Source organism: Cervus elaphus, chromosome 15 (genome assembly GCF_910594005.1).
Source record: "Cervus elaphus chromosome 15, mCerEla1.1, whole genome shotgun sequence".
NCBI classification, from domain to species: Eukaryota; Metazoa; Chordata; class Mammalia; order Artiodactyla; family Cervidae; genus Cervus; species Cervus elaphus.
In genome coordinates this window covers 22,522,897-22,537,672 of record NC_057829.1, presented here as the reverse complement: position 1 = coordinate 22,537,672, position 14,776 = coordinate 22,522,897, and the positions used below count along the sequence as shown (strand labels likewise).

Below are 14,776 nucleotides of genomic sequence, written 5' to 3'. Positions count from 1 at the left end.
TACTATAGAAAGAGTAGACTCACTATGAAATTGAGTTTCTGCTCTTTCACTGTAATATTATAACTTGCTAAAATAATGACAGTTCTGTCAAAGTAAAAGTAACAAGTTGGCCCTGAAATTCCAGAACATTTTTCACATATATTAGCACTGGGATAATTTCAGCAGATGTGAAATTTTATAACCTTCATGAGATTAACCCAGTAAGAAAAAATATCTATAGTCTCTCAAAGCACAAGCAAAACATATACATATTTTCTTGTTTAGATAGCCACTTATATTTTTATGAAGGTGAATATATATTGACCAACAAAGCTAAGAATGATATCGGTAAATAGAATCTGACAGTTTTGCAATGGCCTGGTTAATTTCTAGGTGCCAAAGGGGGTTTGTTTCTGAAGATTTACCACTCTTATTGGCGAAGTATACATAGACAAACTACACAGTTAGTGCTCATATCACTATTCCAGTATCTAAAACAGTGTCCTCCAGAGGACAGGTGCTCAACAAATAATTGAAAGTATTTGAAACAGTGTTGTCCAAAAGAACATTTAGCGAGAATAGAACTGAGCTGTATCTACACTGTTTAAAATGATAGCCATATATGGTGAGCAGAGTGACTGAGGAAGTGAAGTTTTAATTATATTTAGTGTGTATCAATTTAATGTAAATTAAGTTGAATAGTAAGATATTTCTAGCAGCTAGTGGATTTAACAGTACAGCTTTATAAAGTCGTAAGTCTAAGCAACTCGATGATACACACCCTGAAAATTCAAAACAGATTCATTCGTTGCTATTTGCATTTGCTTTTATGTTTCCTTCCCCTGCTGATATCCTTGTTGTCAATCTTATATTTTTGAAAGTGTGTAATCTTAACATGCTTATAAGAGTTAAAAATACACAAAATGTATATCCTCTCAGAGACTAATCTCTCTCCTCCTATTCCTTCTACCCTATTCTTAGCATCCCTTGTAAATAAGAAATTTCCTTTATCTCTCATGTGAGTCTTTTTAATGTGAAAATAAACAGATTAATATGTGTTCTTAACTCCTCTTCATTCTTACACAAAAGGTAATATATTGCTATATATGAAATCATGAGTTCGTGCTGACACCTCAATTGCAATCCCATTCCATGGGTTCTTTTGTCTTATCACATTCCGTAGTAGTACCTCCCTTATCCCATAATGAGAGACTTGGCTCTCAAAAATATCTACATGCTTACTCAATGTATCCATGCTACAACAGTAATACCCTAAGGTATTTCCAACTGTTTTTCTAACTGCATTGTTTTCTCAGCACCATATTTTGCTCTTTTGATTCACTTTTTGTTTTAAGATTCTATTGACAAGTATCTTTCTAATGAAGAGTTCTTGGAAATTAACTATTCTGTGTATATGCATGTCTGAAAAACTCTTTATCTCACCGTTCACTTAATTAGTAAATTGGGTGAGTATTGAATCTCAATTCTGAAATAATTTCTCCTCAGAATTTGAATGCATTGCTTCGTATTTTTCCTTTCAGGATTCAGTGTTTCTCATGAAAAGTCTAATACTAATCTGATTGTACTATTTTATAGATGGCCCTTTTTCTCTTGAAGATTTAGCCCTCTTTACACTCAGTAAATGGGGTACCCTCTTTAATGTTTGAAGATACGTCTCAGCATGGTTATCGCATCCAACAGTAGAACACAGAGGAAGGGGTACAGGCTCTCAGTTGCGTGCCTGATGTTGAATTCTGACTCTGACACCTACCACTTTCCTGAGGAAACAAAGGTGATGACAGAGATTCTGATTTTAAAAGCTCTCTATCAGGTTTTCAGTTCAGTTCAGTTGCTCAGTCATGTCCGACTCTTTGCGACCCCATGGACTGCAGCACGCCAGGCCTTCCTGCTCATCACCAACTCTTGGAGTTTACCCAAATTCACGCCCATTGAGTCGGTGATGCCATCAAACCATCTCATCCTCCCGTCTTCAATCTTTCCCAGCATCAGGGTCTTTTCAAATGAGTCAGCTCATTGTTTCAGGTGGCCAAAATATTGGAGTTTCAGCTTCAACACCAGACCTTCCAATGAACACCCAGGACTGATCTCCTTTAGGATGGACTGACTGAATCTCCTTGCAGTCCAATGGACTCTCAAGAGTCTTCTCCAACACCACAGTTCAAAAGCATCAAATCTTCAGTGCTAAGCTTTTTTTATAGTCCAACTCTCATATCCATACATGACTACTGGAAAAATGATAGCCTAAACTAGACGGACCTTTGTTGGCGTAGTGGCTGAGTATAAGAAAATACATACAGTTAGAGACATAGCATCTTTAGCAAATGTATGTCTGAAGTATCAGCAAGTCCAAGAGACAAGATTGCCTAACACAGCCAGAGGCTTGGGTGGGCTAGTGATCAGGGAACATTTCACAGGGAAACTGGTACCTAAATTAAATGTGAAGAGTGGGTAGAAAGTTACCAGGTAAAGTTAAGAAAAGAGTTGTATTCAGACATATAATCATAGAAGCTGGACATGTTGGAGAGTTGGAATTTAGGGAGCTGAGATCAACTCTTTTTTATTCTCACCCAGCAAATCCCCAGCATCATGTGAAGGACTACCTCACCACCACAGGTCAGAGAAGAAGAAAAAAAAGTTTCTCCTACTAGAAACCTTCATATTGTATATATCTTCTTTAGCATCTTTAAAGATTCTTTTTTCTCCACAAGACATTTCTATTTACCTAAAAGTTGAAATTGTCAAGTATTTTACCAGCAAAATAGATATATTCAATAATAGCAAACAATTGCAACTCAGGACATGGAATCTATGGTAAACCACCGGCAGGTTTGGAAAACAAAGGAGAGGAACATTCTTTTACAGAGAAGGAAGACTGGAGTGGGGCAGTTGTAAACAAAATGTCCATTGGAGGAAACCGGCAGTTTGAAGTGTAGCGGCTTTTCATTGGCAGAGTCATGGCAGTCCCTCATTGGCTGGGCTGTTGCCAGGCCAGGAGAATGTCTTTCTTCTTCCTACCGGGCTTCCCTGGTGGCTCAGTGGAAAAGAATCCACCTTCCAATGCAAGAGATGCGGATTTAATCCCTGGGTCAGGAAGATCCCCTGGAGAAGGAAATGGCAATCTATTCCAGTAATCTTGCCTGAGAAATCCCTGACAGCCTACAGTCCACGGGGTCACAAAATCAGACATGAATTAGTAACTAGATAACAAACAACCTGCTGGGTAGTAAAATAGGAACTTTCTTCCTTTCAGAAATGGCAAAGGTATGTCTCTTCCTATTGAGTCTATAATTGATGTCAAGAGGTAGGGTGTGAGATCTGCCCCTTCTGGACTCCCAAATCCACTTTACCTAAACAAAGCTTCTGTTTATTAATTTTCACATTTCCCTGTTCTTGGACCCAAGATACCTCCTACACTGTGTTTGGCTAGAGATACAGACCATGGTGCTCCTTTACTTCTTTATTTTTCTTTCACTCTTCCTGTGTGTGTTTTTCTTGATACTAGAAATTCAAGTGGTTAATGGATGATCTTGAGCAATAGATAAGATGAGTAATTCTAAAGAGGAAAATTCAAACCATTCAAAACTCAAAAACAGCAAGAGAGTATATAAAAATTGAAAGCAATACAGAAGCTTAACCAGCAGAACACACACACACACACACACACACACACACACACACACACACACACACACACCCTGACTCACACATTAAAAGGAAAGAGAGAGCAGAAAGGCTAAAATGTAAAAGCTGGAATATGCCAAAAGTGTTATCATTACAACTAGAATTCTCAAGCACTGTTGATAGGAATAAAATGTATTTCAACTACTTTGAAAACTGTTGGTATCTACTAATATGGTACAAAAATATATTCTATGATTCAGAAATTCCACTGATAGGTATAGTCCCTGAAAATATGTATATAAATTCCCTGAAAACATGTACACATATCCCAGTACCAAAAGATGTACAGTATGTTCATATCATCACTATGTATAAAAGTCTCAAACTGGAAATTATCTGAATGCCCATTACCTGTAGAATGGGTAAATAAATATGCGATACATATGGAATATGTATGTTGTACAATGGAATACTATACAGTAGTAAGAAAAAGTTAGCTTACATACAACAATGTGAGTAAAATCGCATAGCCTCAATGCCAAGTGAAACTTGATACAAAACAATATATACCGTATGGTTCCATCTGAATGAACCTATATGGGCAAAAATAATGTACTCTTTTAGACCTTTCCAGTCTGTTAGTGTAGTAATTATCCATTGTAAAAGAAATTGCCCCCAAATTTAGCAGCTTAAAACAACAAACACTATCTTTCACATTTTCTGAGAATTAGGAATCCAGGAGTGGCTTAGCTGTGTAATCCTGCCCTAGTCTCAAGACACTGCAGTCAAGATGTCCTTTGAAGCTGCAGTTATTTTGAAGGTTTGAGTGAAACTTAGAGGGTCCACCTCTAAGCTCATCCACCTCTAAGATATACAGAAACAACTAACAAAAAATTTAAGAGATAATGTGTTAATTCAGTTCAATTAATGTGGTACATAATGAGCAAAGGTCATCACAGAACATTACTTAGTACAGGTGCAACTTTAAAGACTTTATAGTCTTTAAATGGTTACAGTCCTTTAACCAATTAACATGATGTTAACACAGTTGAAAAGGATATGAGAAAAAGTGTGACAGAGCTAAATTTTACATTAAGTGGTCATGAGTAATTCCTAAATAAATCTAATCTAAATAAATAAATCTAAATAATTTAATCTAAATAAAATTAATCTAAATAAAATAATATCTAAATTAATCTAAATAAAATAAAAATAATAAAATCTAATCTAAATAAATTAATATCATTTATTAATATTAATGTATTATTGAGAAACATCAAGACTAAGATCTAGGGAAAACACCTAAGTCCTTTCATTGCTGGTGATACCCAAAGCTGGACACTCAGGCTAATTAAGTGATCCAGAATTTCATAGAGAAAAGATCTCTGCCAAAGGGGAGAAAAAGTATCAGTATCATGAAGCCATGACAACAGTCTTTCTCTTTGCTATTTCATTTTTTAGTTGTTTTGTCGTTGTTATTGTTTTTTTAGCCAATCCAGATGTTTGAAAAGTAGATGTGGAGTCAACAGTGAGGTCAGTTAAAATTTCTTGTTAACTGTGTGATGTGTCATAAATCACTCACTCAGATCCTTGATTCTCTCATTTGAGGAAAAGCAAAATTCTCACTGGTTTTTGATTTTTATGATATGTCATGTGTGAGGGACAAAGAACATTGATAATCAATGTTCTATAAATTTTAAAAATTAAGAGTATGTGATATTTATAGAAGTCATGCATATGCTTAACTGCACTTTCTGTTATTATTCATTTCTTCCCACTTAGCATAATGTAAAGAAATGATGACTTGGCATTATGTGAATTCTCAAAGCCAAATTCCTTTATCATTGGTAATTTTCAAAGATAATAGTATAATTAGAAATATTTTAATCTGCATTTTATTAATGATAGAAAACATAATTTAATGACATCATTTGAGATGATTAGCTATAATGAGTTTGAATTTTTTTCTGACCTACTTAATCCAATAATTATGTGCCCTCACCTACTTTCAAAAGCACATAATAAATTTAGCAAGAATTGAGAAAGGATAAAATATTCTTGAGTTACTACCAGAGAGATACTCAAGGTTTGGGAGAAATTGGCTCTATTGCCAGAAAATTAACATTAATTTTCCCAGGAGCACTGAAATTAATAAGCCCAAAGTATTTTACTTATCACAAGGAGGCAGTGCAGCTTTAGGGTTCAGAGAGCAAGCTCTGACGTCTCAATTATCAGCTGTTTGACCTCAGTTTCCTCATCAGTAAAATCAAGATAGCATTATAATGTCTTCCCTGGTGGTTCAGATGGTAAAGAATCTGCCTGCAATCCGGACACCTGAGTTTGATCCCTGGGTCAGGAAGAGCCCCTAGAGAAGAGAATGGCAGCTCATTGCAGTGTTCTTGACTGGAAAATCCCATGGACAGAGGAGCCTGGCAGGCTACAGCTCATGGTGTTGCAAAGTCAGATAGTTCTTGCCTTACAGAGCTGCTGTGAGGATTAAATGAAACAATGCATATGAAATGCTTAATACAGTGTCAAGATGAGTAAGCACTCAATGGATATGATTATTCTGTATATTCTGAATAAAGATGATAGAGAAAGTACAGACTTCTAATGAGTTCAGGGCTGGCTTTGAATCTGGCGGTATAAAATAGACAAGATAGTTTTAAGTTTGAAGCTGAGAAGATATTAACCGAAAGGCCACTTTTGTTTAACAAATCTACACTTCAAAGTTCAGAACAGTTGATTCTATCTGGCATTTCAATTGATTAGAGTGAATTTGTTTAAGGTGTCCCTCTCTTTGATCGATAATTGTATAACACAATGGTATATTATGTATAAACCTTGTTCTCTTGAAACTTAGGTAGATTATGGATTTGAGATAGCTTTGTCAATTTGCTTTTCCTTTTAAATTACCATTAACTGGCTACTTAATTATACTCACTTTGTATTTTCTTGAAAGCATTAAAAAATTTCACTTCAACTCTGATCCAAGCAACCATATGTCCATAGTATGAATAAAGCACACCCACAGCTGATGTTTAAACTAATGAAATGAGAAATGTATTATATATCAACTTTGAATAGTTCATTTATGCTGTTTGAGTGAAAAAAGTAGTAGTTTCCATCTGTACTTCAGAAATTAAACATTTGCTTCTCAAAGATTTCATTTTAATTGAAACTAATATTAGTTTATTAGTAAGAGGCCTCTAGAAGAGTTAAAATGAAATCATGTTGCAATAATAAATATGTTGTATTTTCCTTAAAGTATGCTAAATCTTTCTCACATTATTTCACATGGCAGTGAAAACTAGACCTTTACATAATTTTATGCTTCTCTCTCTCTCTCTCTCTTTTATTTTTTTGGCCAAGATCTCCATAGGAAGATGATGAGAGCAGTTTCAAATTGTAGAGAGATTAGTAACAGATGGAAGATATGGATAAAGTTAAATTTTTATTGTATGGCACAGTTTTTTGCTTGATGAGAAAAACATTTTTTTTAGTGGGGAAGGCTTTGAAGAGGGTTTTGTCAGTGATAAACCACCACAAGTTTTGGTACATCTCTTTGCATTTTGTTATGTCTTTAGGGTTAATATTATTTTTGTTCAGTTGCTGAGTCATGTCTGACTCTTTGTGATCCCATGGACTACAGCACACCAGGCTTCCCTGGCCTTCACTATCTCTCAGATTTAGCTCAAACTCATATCCATTGATTCAGTGATGAGAATATCAAAGTGATTAGGAGTTTTATCATTTTCTTTGGACTGATCATTTTGGTTGGGGGTGGGGGTGGTTGCTGTTCACTCCAGCACCGCACCTGGAAATGTGAAATAACTGGACACGTTTTCTTAAAAGGTTCTTCTTCTTTCAACACTATAAAAAGTAAAGATTAACTCATTAAATATGCTGACTGTTCTCATAACCCACATAATTATATTTTTGGAGATTACCAAGTATGAACAAAACCCAAATTATACAAGCTGAACTTGTTACATTGTACTTATATTTTTGTCTGACTTTTATATATTCATTCATTAACTCATGTGATAACTTAATTCATTTAATTATTTATCTATTAATTATCTATTATGAACCAGGCTACACACTTGGGAGAAAATTTCCGGGAAACAATGAAGAGTTTTGAATACTGTAGTGACATGACTTACTAATAAAACAACTTATTGAGAATCTATTTTGTGACCAACACTGCTGTACTTATTACTGAGTTGCTTTTGTCAAAAGATTGTGTCAGTACTTATGATGAGTCTGAAGAGTGAGAAGATCTTAAGCAGAAGGGTTATGGGGAGCATTCGAGCAGGATATGATGATGGTTAGAGGCAGTGGAGCTGTACTGGCAATGTCTTTACAATATATTTATATGGTTAGAGGAGATTATACTCGGTGGACATTTGGATATACAGGGTAAAAAAAGAGTGTGAGGTAAAGAAGACGGCTGGGTGTTTTTCATGGATGACCGGGCACCAAAATAGAAAATAGTGGAAGAAAATTAGGCTTTCCAGGTATTTTGGTTTCAACAGATGGATTTGAGGTGTTACTAAAAATTCAGGTAGAATTTTGCAGTGGGCAGTTGCATCTATAGTTCTGGAATTCAGGGAGAAGACCCAGATTAGAAATATATTGATACCTTGGGAGTCACGTTGAAATTAGTGGGAATTTGGTTCAGGCTATTTCTCCTAAGCAAAATGCTTGAACTAGCTTGCTCCTTGCTTTGTTATTCTGTTCACTGAAAATGAGAAAGCCATTTAATGCAATTTCACTACAGAACACTATAGCTGGTAAAGAATCCACTATAGAATAGTATTATCCATTAGAAGTTTTTCTGATGATAGAAACATTCCATATTGCCATTCTCAAAACAAAATTCAGAAGCCTTTGACAGTGTGGATCACAACAAATAGTGGGACATTCTTAAAGCAGATAGGAATACCACACCGCCTTACCTGCCTCCTGAAAAATCTGTATGCAGGATAAGAAGCAACAGTTAGAACTATACATGGAACAATGAACTGGTTCCAAATTGGGGAAGAAGTATGGCAAGGCTGTATTTTGCCATCCTGTCTATTATGCACAGTACATAATGCAAAATGCCAGGCTGGATGAAGCACAGACTGGAATCAAGATTGCCAGGAGAAATATCATTAACCTGAGATATTAATATGACACCACCCTTATGGAGGAAAGCTAAAGGAACTAAAGAGCCTGTTGATGAAAGTGAAACAGAAAGTGAAAAAGATGGCTTAAAACTCAACATTCAACAAACTAAGATCTTGGCATCTGGTCCCATCACTTCATGGCAAATAGATGGGGAAATAATGGAAATAGTGACATACTTTATTTTTGGGGGCTCCAAAATCACTGCAGATGGTGATTGTAGTCTTAATTAAGATACTTGCTCCTTGGAAGAAAAGCTATGACAGCATATTAAAAAGCAGAGACATTACTTTGCCAGCAAAGGTCTGTCTAGTCAAAGCTATGCTTGTTTCTGTAGTCATGTATGGATGTGAGAGTTGCTCCGTAAAGAAAGTTGAGTGCAAAAAAACTGATGTTTTTGAACTGTGGTGTTGAAGAAGACTCTTGAGAGTCCCTTGGACTGCAAGGAGATCAAACCAGTCAATCCTAAAGGAGACCAGGCCCGAATATTCATTGAAAGGACTGGTGCTGAAGCTGAAACTCCAATACTTTGGCCACCTGATGTGAAGAGCTGACTCATTGGAAAAGACCCTGATGCTGGGAAAGACTGAAAGCAGGAGGAGAAGGGGACAACAGAGTGTGAGATGGTTTGATGGCATCACTGAATCAATGGAAATGAGTTTGAGCAAGCTCCAGGAGTTGGTGATGGACAAGGAAGCCTGGCGTGCTGCAGTCCATGCGGTCTCAGATTTGGACACAACCGAGTGACTCAACTGATTATGTCTATTGAGCACCTGAGCTGTGGTATATGTGATCAAGGAAATAAGTTTTAAAGATAATTTTAATGAATTTAATGTTCAATAGCTATATTTTGCCATATGTAGCCAGGTGTCCCCTCACCCACCCCTTTTTTGTTTGTTTTTGGCCGTGCTGCATAATTGCATGGCTTGCTGAACCTGACCAAGGATTGATCCCAGACCCTCAGCAGTGAAATAGGAGAGTCCTAACCACTAGACTGCCAGGGAATTCCCAACCAGGAGCCTCTTTTTATTGGATTGGCTTCCCTGGTGGCTCAGTTGGTAAAGAATCCATCTGCAATGCAGAAGACCTGTATTCAACCCCTGGGTTGGGAAGATCACCAGAAGAAGGGAATAGCTACCCACTCCTGTGTTCAGGCCTGGAGAATTCCATGGACTGCATAGTCCATGGGGTTGCAAATACACAAAATTGAGAGACTTTCTTTTTCACTTTTCACACCTAGAGAATGGACAGAGGAGAAAAGCAGAATGGATAACCCTGGTGGGTATAGTAACTAAGAATTAGGCTACAGATGATACATTTTAGTAGGTGGAGGCAAGAAGGTGCTAAATAAAATATGCCTTGTGCTCATGCTCAGTTCTGTCCGACTCTTTCCAACTCATTTGACTGTAGCCTCCAGGCTCCTTTGCCCATGGGACTTTTCAGGCAGGAATACTGGAATGGGTTGCCATTTTCAGGGGATCTTCCCAACTGAAGTATTGAACCTGCATCTCCTGCATTGCAGGCAGATTCTTTATCACTGAGCCAGGGGGGAAGACCCCAAATATGAATACCCATGTATATTGCCAACATTCCCCCATATCAAGAACATGGCAGGTAGGATTGCAAGAGATGGTATGCCATACATGAAGATAGGGATTTGAAAGTAGGAAAAAATAAAAATAACATTTATTAATATTTTTGTATTAGATAAAGCATTTATATCTTCCAGGTTTAGAATTATGATCCTAAAAATTAGTCCGCCTTTATCCTGCCTCTTCACACAGGACAGAAACTTCCTCCATATGATATGGTCTAGTAGTTAGAGTTTAAACTATGCATTCTGGCAGTCAGAGTTCACAACTCAGTTCTGCTCTATGTTAGCATAATGACTCTGTGAAACATCTTGTCCTTGTCATTCAACTAAGTATTAGTCAGAGATCAAATTGCCAACATCTGCTGGATCATCAAAAAAGCGAGAGAGTTCCAGAAAAACATCTATTTCTGCTTTATTGACTATGCCAAAACCTTTAACTGTATGGACCACAATAAACTGTGGAAAATTCTAAAATAGAAGGGCATACCAGACCACCTGAACTACCACTTGAGAAACCTGTATGCAGGTCAGGAAGCAACAATTAGAACTGGACATGGAACAACAGACTGGTTCCAAATAGGAAAAGGAGTACGTCAAGGGTGTATATTGTCACCCTGCTTATTTAACTTAAATGCAGAGTACATCATGAGAAATGCTGGGCTGGATGAAGCACAAGCTGGAATCAAGATTGCTGGGAGAAATAGCAATAAACTCAGATATGCAGATGACACCACCCTTATGGCAGAAAGTGAAGAAGAACTAAAGAGCCTCTTGATGAAAATGAAAGAGGAGAGTGAAAAAGTTGGCTTAAAGCTCAACATTCAGAAAACTAAGATCATGGCATTTGGTCCCATCACTTCATGGCAAATAGATGGGGAAACAGTGGCTGACTTTATTTTTCTGGGCTCCAAAATCACTGCCAATGGTGATTGCAGCCATGAAATTAAAAGATGCTTATCCTTGGAAGGAAAGTTATGACCAACCTAGACAGCATATTAAAAAGCAGAGATGTTACTTTGCCAACAAAGGTCCATCTAGTCAAAGCTATGGGTTTTCCAGTGGTCATGTGTGGATGTAAGAGTTGGACTATAAAGAAAGGTGAGCACTGAAGAATTGATGCTTTTGAACTGTAGTGTTGGAGAAGACTCTTGACAGTCCCCTGGACTTCAAGGAGATCCAACCAGTCCATCCTAAAGGAGATCAGTCCTGGGTGTTCATTGGAAGGACTGATGCTGAAGCTGCAACTCCAATACTTTGGCCACCTGATGCGAAGAGCTGACTCATTTGAAAAGACCCTGATGCTGGAAAAGATTGAGGGCAGGAGGAGAAGGGAACGCAGAAGATGAGATGGTTGGATGGCATCACTGACTCAACGGACATGAATTTGGGTAAACTCCGGGAGTTGGTGATGGACAGGGAGGCCTGGTGTGCTATAGTTCGTGGGGTCGCAAAGAGTTGGACACAACTGAGCAACTGACCTGAACTGAAGTATTAGTCCAAGTTTAAAATCCAGGTTGTTTTAAGATTTAAATCATAGAGCACATACTGAGAAATGTGCTTTGAATACACTGAAGAGTTAGTAAATGTTACTATTGTTAACCTTAACAGCAAAGTTGGAGAAATGTGTTTAATTGAGACTATTTGATGGCGCTAGTGGTGAAGAACCTGCCTGCCAATGTAAGAGATATGGGTTCATTTCCTGGGTCAGGAAGATCTGCTGGAGGAGGAAATGGCCACTCACTCCACTATTCTTGTCTGGAGAATCCCATGGATAGAGCAGCCTAGTGGGATATAGTCCATAGGTTGTCACATAGGTTGTCAGTCCACAACTGAAGTGACTTAGCTTGCATGCATTTCAAAATCTTGGCTTCCCTGATAGCTAGGACAAAGAATCTGCCTGCATGGGAGACCTGGGTTCAGTCCCTGTGTCAGAAAGATTCCCTGGAGAAGGAAATGTCACCCCACTGCAGTATTCTTGCCTGGAGGATTCCATGGACAGAGGAGCCTCATGGGCCACAGTGCATGGTGTCACAAAGAGTCGGACACGACAGAGGACTAACACAGTTTGAAAGCTTAATTAAAAACATTCTATGGATTGGCCTTACTGATTGATATATCCCTACATTCATGCAATGTTCTTATTTTAGATAGAAATGTCATATATAAGATCACCAATTTCATTTCATTAATCTTTTTGATGAGGGGGAAATATTTTATCAAAAGAAAGTTTAAAGTATTTTTATTATTTCTATGAGATAGAATTAGTAGGTTTAGGTAATTTTCTTCTATTTTGCAACTCAATTTTTTAAAAGTATCTCTCTAAATTTCAACTGTTATTCACACCAATTATTTTTTGTAATTTCTTTGGGCTTACAATGGATAGGACAAAAAATGATAATATGGTTCCAGACTTAGTAAAACAAAATGCCATAAAGGAGAAATATAATTTTTAAAAATGTTTTCATAAAGATGTCTTTCTTGCTTTGATTCTTTTTACATTTCAGAGTTTCAAGATTATCCTGCCAAAATGTTTTGTCTCCATACATTTAAAAAAGAATTGAAAGTTTATTAATAAAATATGTATTTAACAATATGATTCTCCATTTCCCAGAAATCTGAAAATATAAATATGACAATTTTCTCTTTCTTATTCATTTTAACAGTAATTCCTGAATTTGTAACACAAGTCAATGTTGCCTTGGAAGCCTTAAGTAAAAACTCTTTGGATGTGTTTGATGATAGTCAATTTGTGGACATCTCAAAGAAGATCTATGATACAATTCATGATATCAGATGTTCAGTCATGATGATTCGGGTAAGTCTGCTTTACCTTCCACTGAAGTATTGCAGCACTCTTCACCATCTGGAATCCCTGGAATGATTGCAAGAAATGTTTTATTTCTGTGCCGTAATGTCAATGCTGAAATCCATTAGAACTTTAGAAATTCATATGTATCCCCAAAGTCAGATCTGCTGTCACGAACAATGCTTTTACTTATGTATATGGTTATAACTTATGCAAATGAGCACATTTAACTGCCACATGTGCCGAAATGATAGAATTCATTGTGTACAGGATATGCTGAAGTGTCACATAGCATGATCAGAAGCCAAAGAACAATACGTAAAGTAATTTCTTTCTTTCCTTGAATAGAAGGAGAGGATCTTTCTAATCACTATATTGAAATGTATAGAAAAGTGTATTTAAAACAAGGAATTTCTGTGTCTGCATCCTCTCATATTAGAACATAGAATCAATGGTCTGTAAGAAATCTCACTTGAAGCTGCCAGGAACAACAAATGTTTGAGTGTTTGTCTGTTTGGGAGAATATATACCATCTTCCCAAATGTGATAGTGAGTCATTTGTTGCGAGCACACTGAATATACGGGAACCAGGCGTATTTGTTCTTCCTTAAAATGTTAATTAGAGGTTTTCTGTGTGTGAGTGTGTGTGTGCACACACGTTTAATATTTATTTGGCTGTGCTGGGTCTTAGTTGTGGCATGTGAACTCTTATTTGAGGTGTGTGAACTCTTAACTGGGGCGTGTAGGTTCTCGTTTCCTGACCAGGGAGCGAACCTGGGCCCCCTGCCTCTGGAGCACTGAGTCTTAGCCACTGGACCACCAGGGAAGTCTCTGTCTCTCTCTCTTTTTTTTTTTTTAATTAATACTATTAAAAACAGCAACAACAACAAAAACAGCACAAGTAAAGATACGGAGAGAGATTATTTTGGAATTGGTTCACCTGGAGGCAGAGTCAAGTATTTGTGTTATCATTAGTCTATTTAGGAAAAAAATGAGAGAGAGAAGCAATAAGGTGTAATCATGAGTCACTGCAGGCAACTGATGACTGAACCTGGAGAACTCTAGCAGAATCCTATGGAACATATCTCAGAGTTATCTTACCTTTGGGGAATAAAATCCAATATATTTACCTATTCACACTTGGTTAAAGGCCACCTCTCCTCAGAGGCATTACCAGAGCCTCCTACCATGCCAGCCAAGCCACTCTCAGGCGGGGACTGGGTAAGATGAGCTGGTAGAAGTGGTGAGCGCAGTTTGTAAGCATGAGTAGAGTTTGATTTGATGCCTCTGTCCTGAACTGTTAGTATGGTTGTGAGGTGGGACTGCATGTGCTGAAGAGATATGGATGGATGCCCATAGTATCTGACAGGTCTGAATGTCATAGTCAGGTTACATGGAGGAGTCTATAGAAATGGAGACAGTAGAGGACCTTGTAGGGAAAGGGGCCAACAAAAACCAAGGTGCATGCTAGGCCAGATGGACATTTATGGAAGAAACAGAAAGACAAAAGTCTAGACGTGTCAAGACATAGGACCTAAGATCTTGGGAAAACCTTCAAGCAAGCCAGATATACATAAAAGAGA

The 14,776-nt window shown here is 37.4% G+C and overlaps 1 protein-coding gene across 4 annotated transcripts in view; it reads left to right on the top strand.

The window, feature by feature from the left end:
• Window positions 1–14,776, top strand: part of CTNNA3 (catenin alpha 3) — a 1,812,800-nt gene that overhangs the window by 1,425,864 nt on the left and 372,160 nt on the right. For all 4 annotated transcript variants that reach the window (XM_043926199.1, XM_043926196.1, XM_043926200.1 and 1 more), the window contains one exon: window positions 13,051–13,202. In XM_043926199.1, the coding sequence (XP_043782134.1) occupies window positions 13,051–13,202 (152 nt within the window). The remainder of the gene's footprint in view (window positions 1–13,050; window positions 13,203–14,776) is intronic.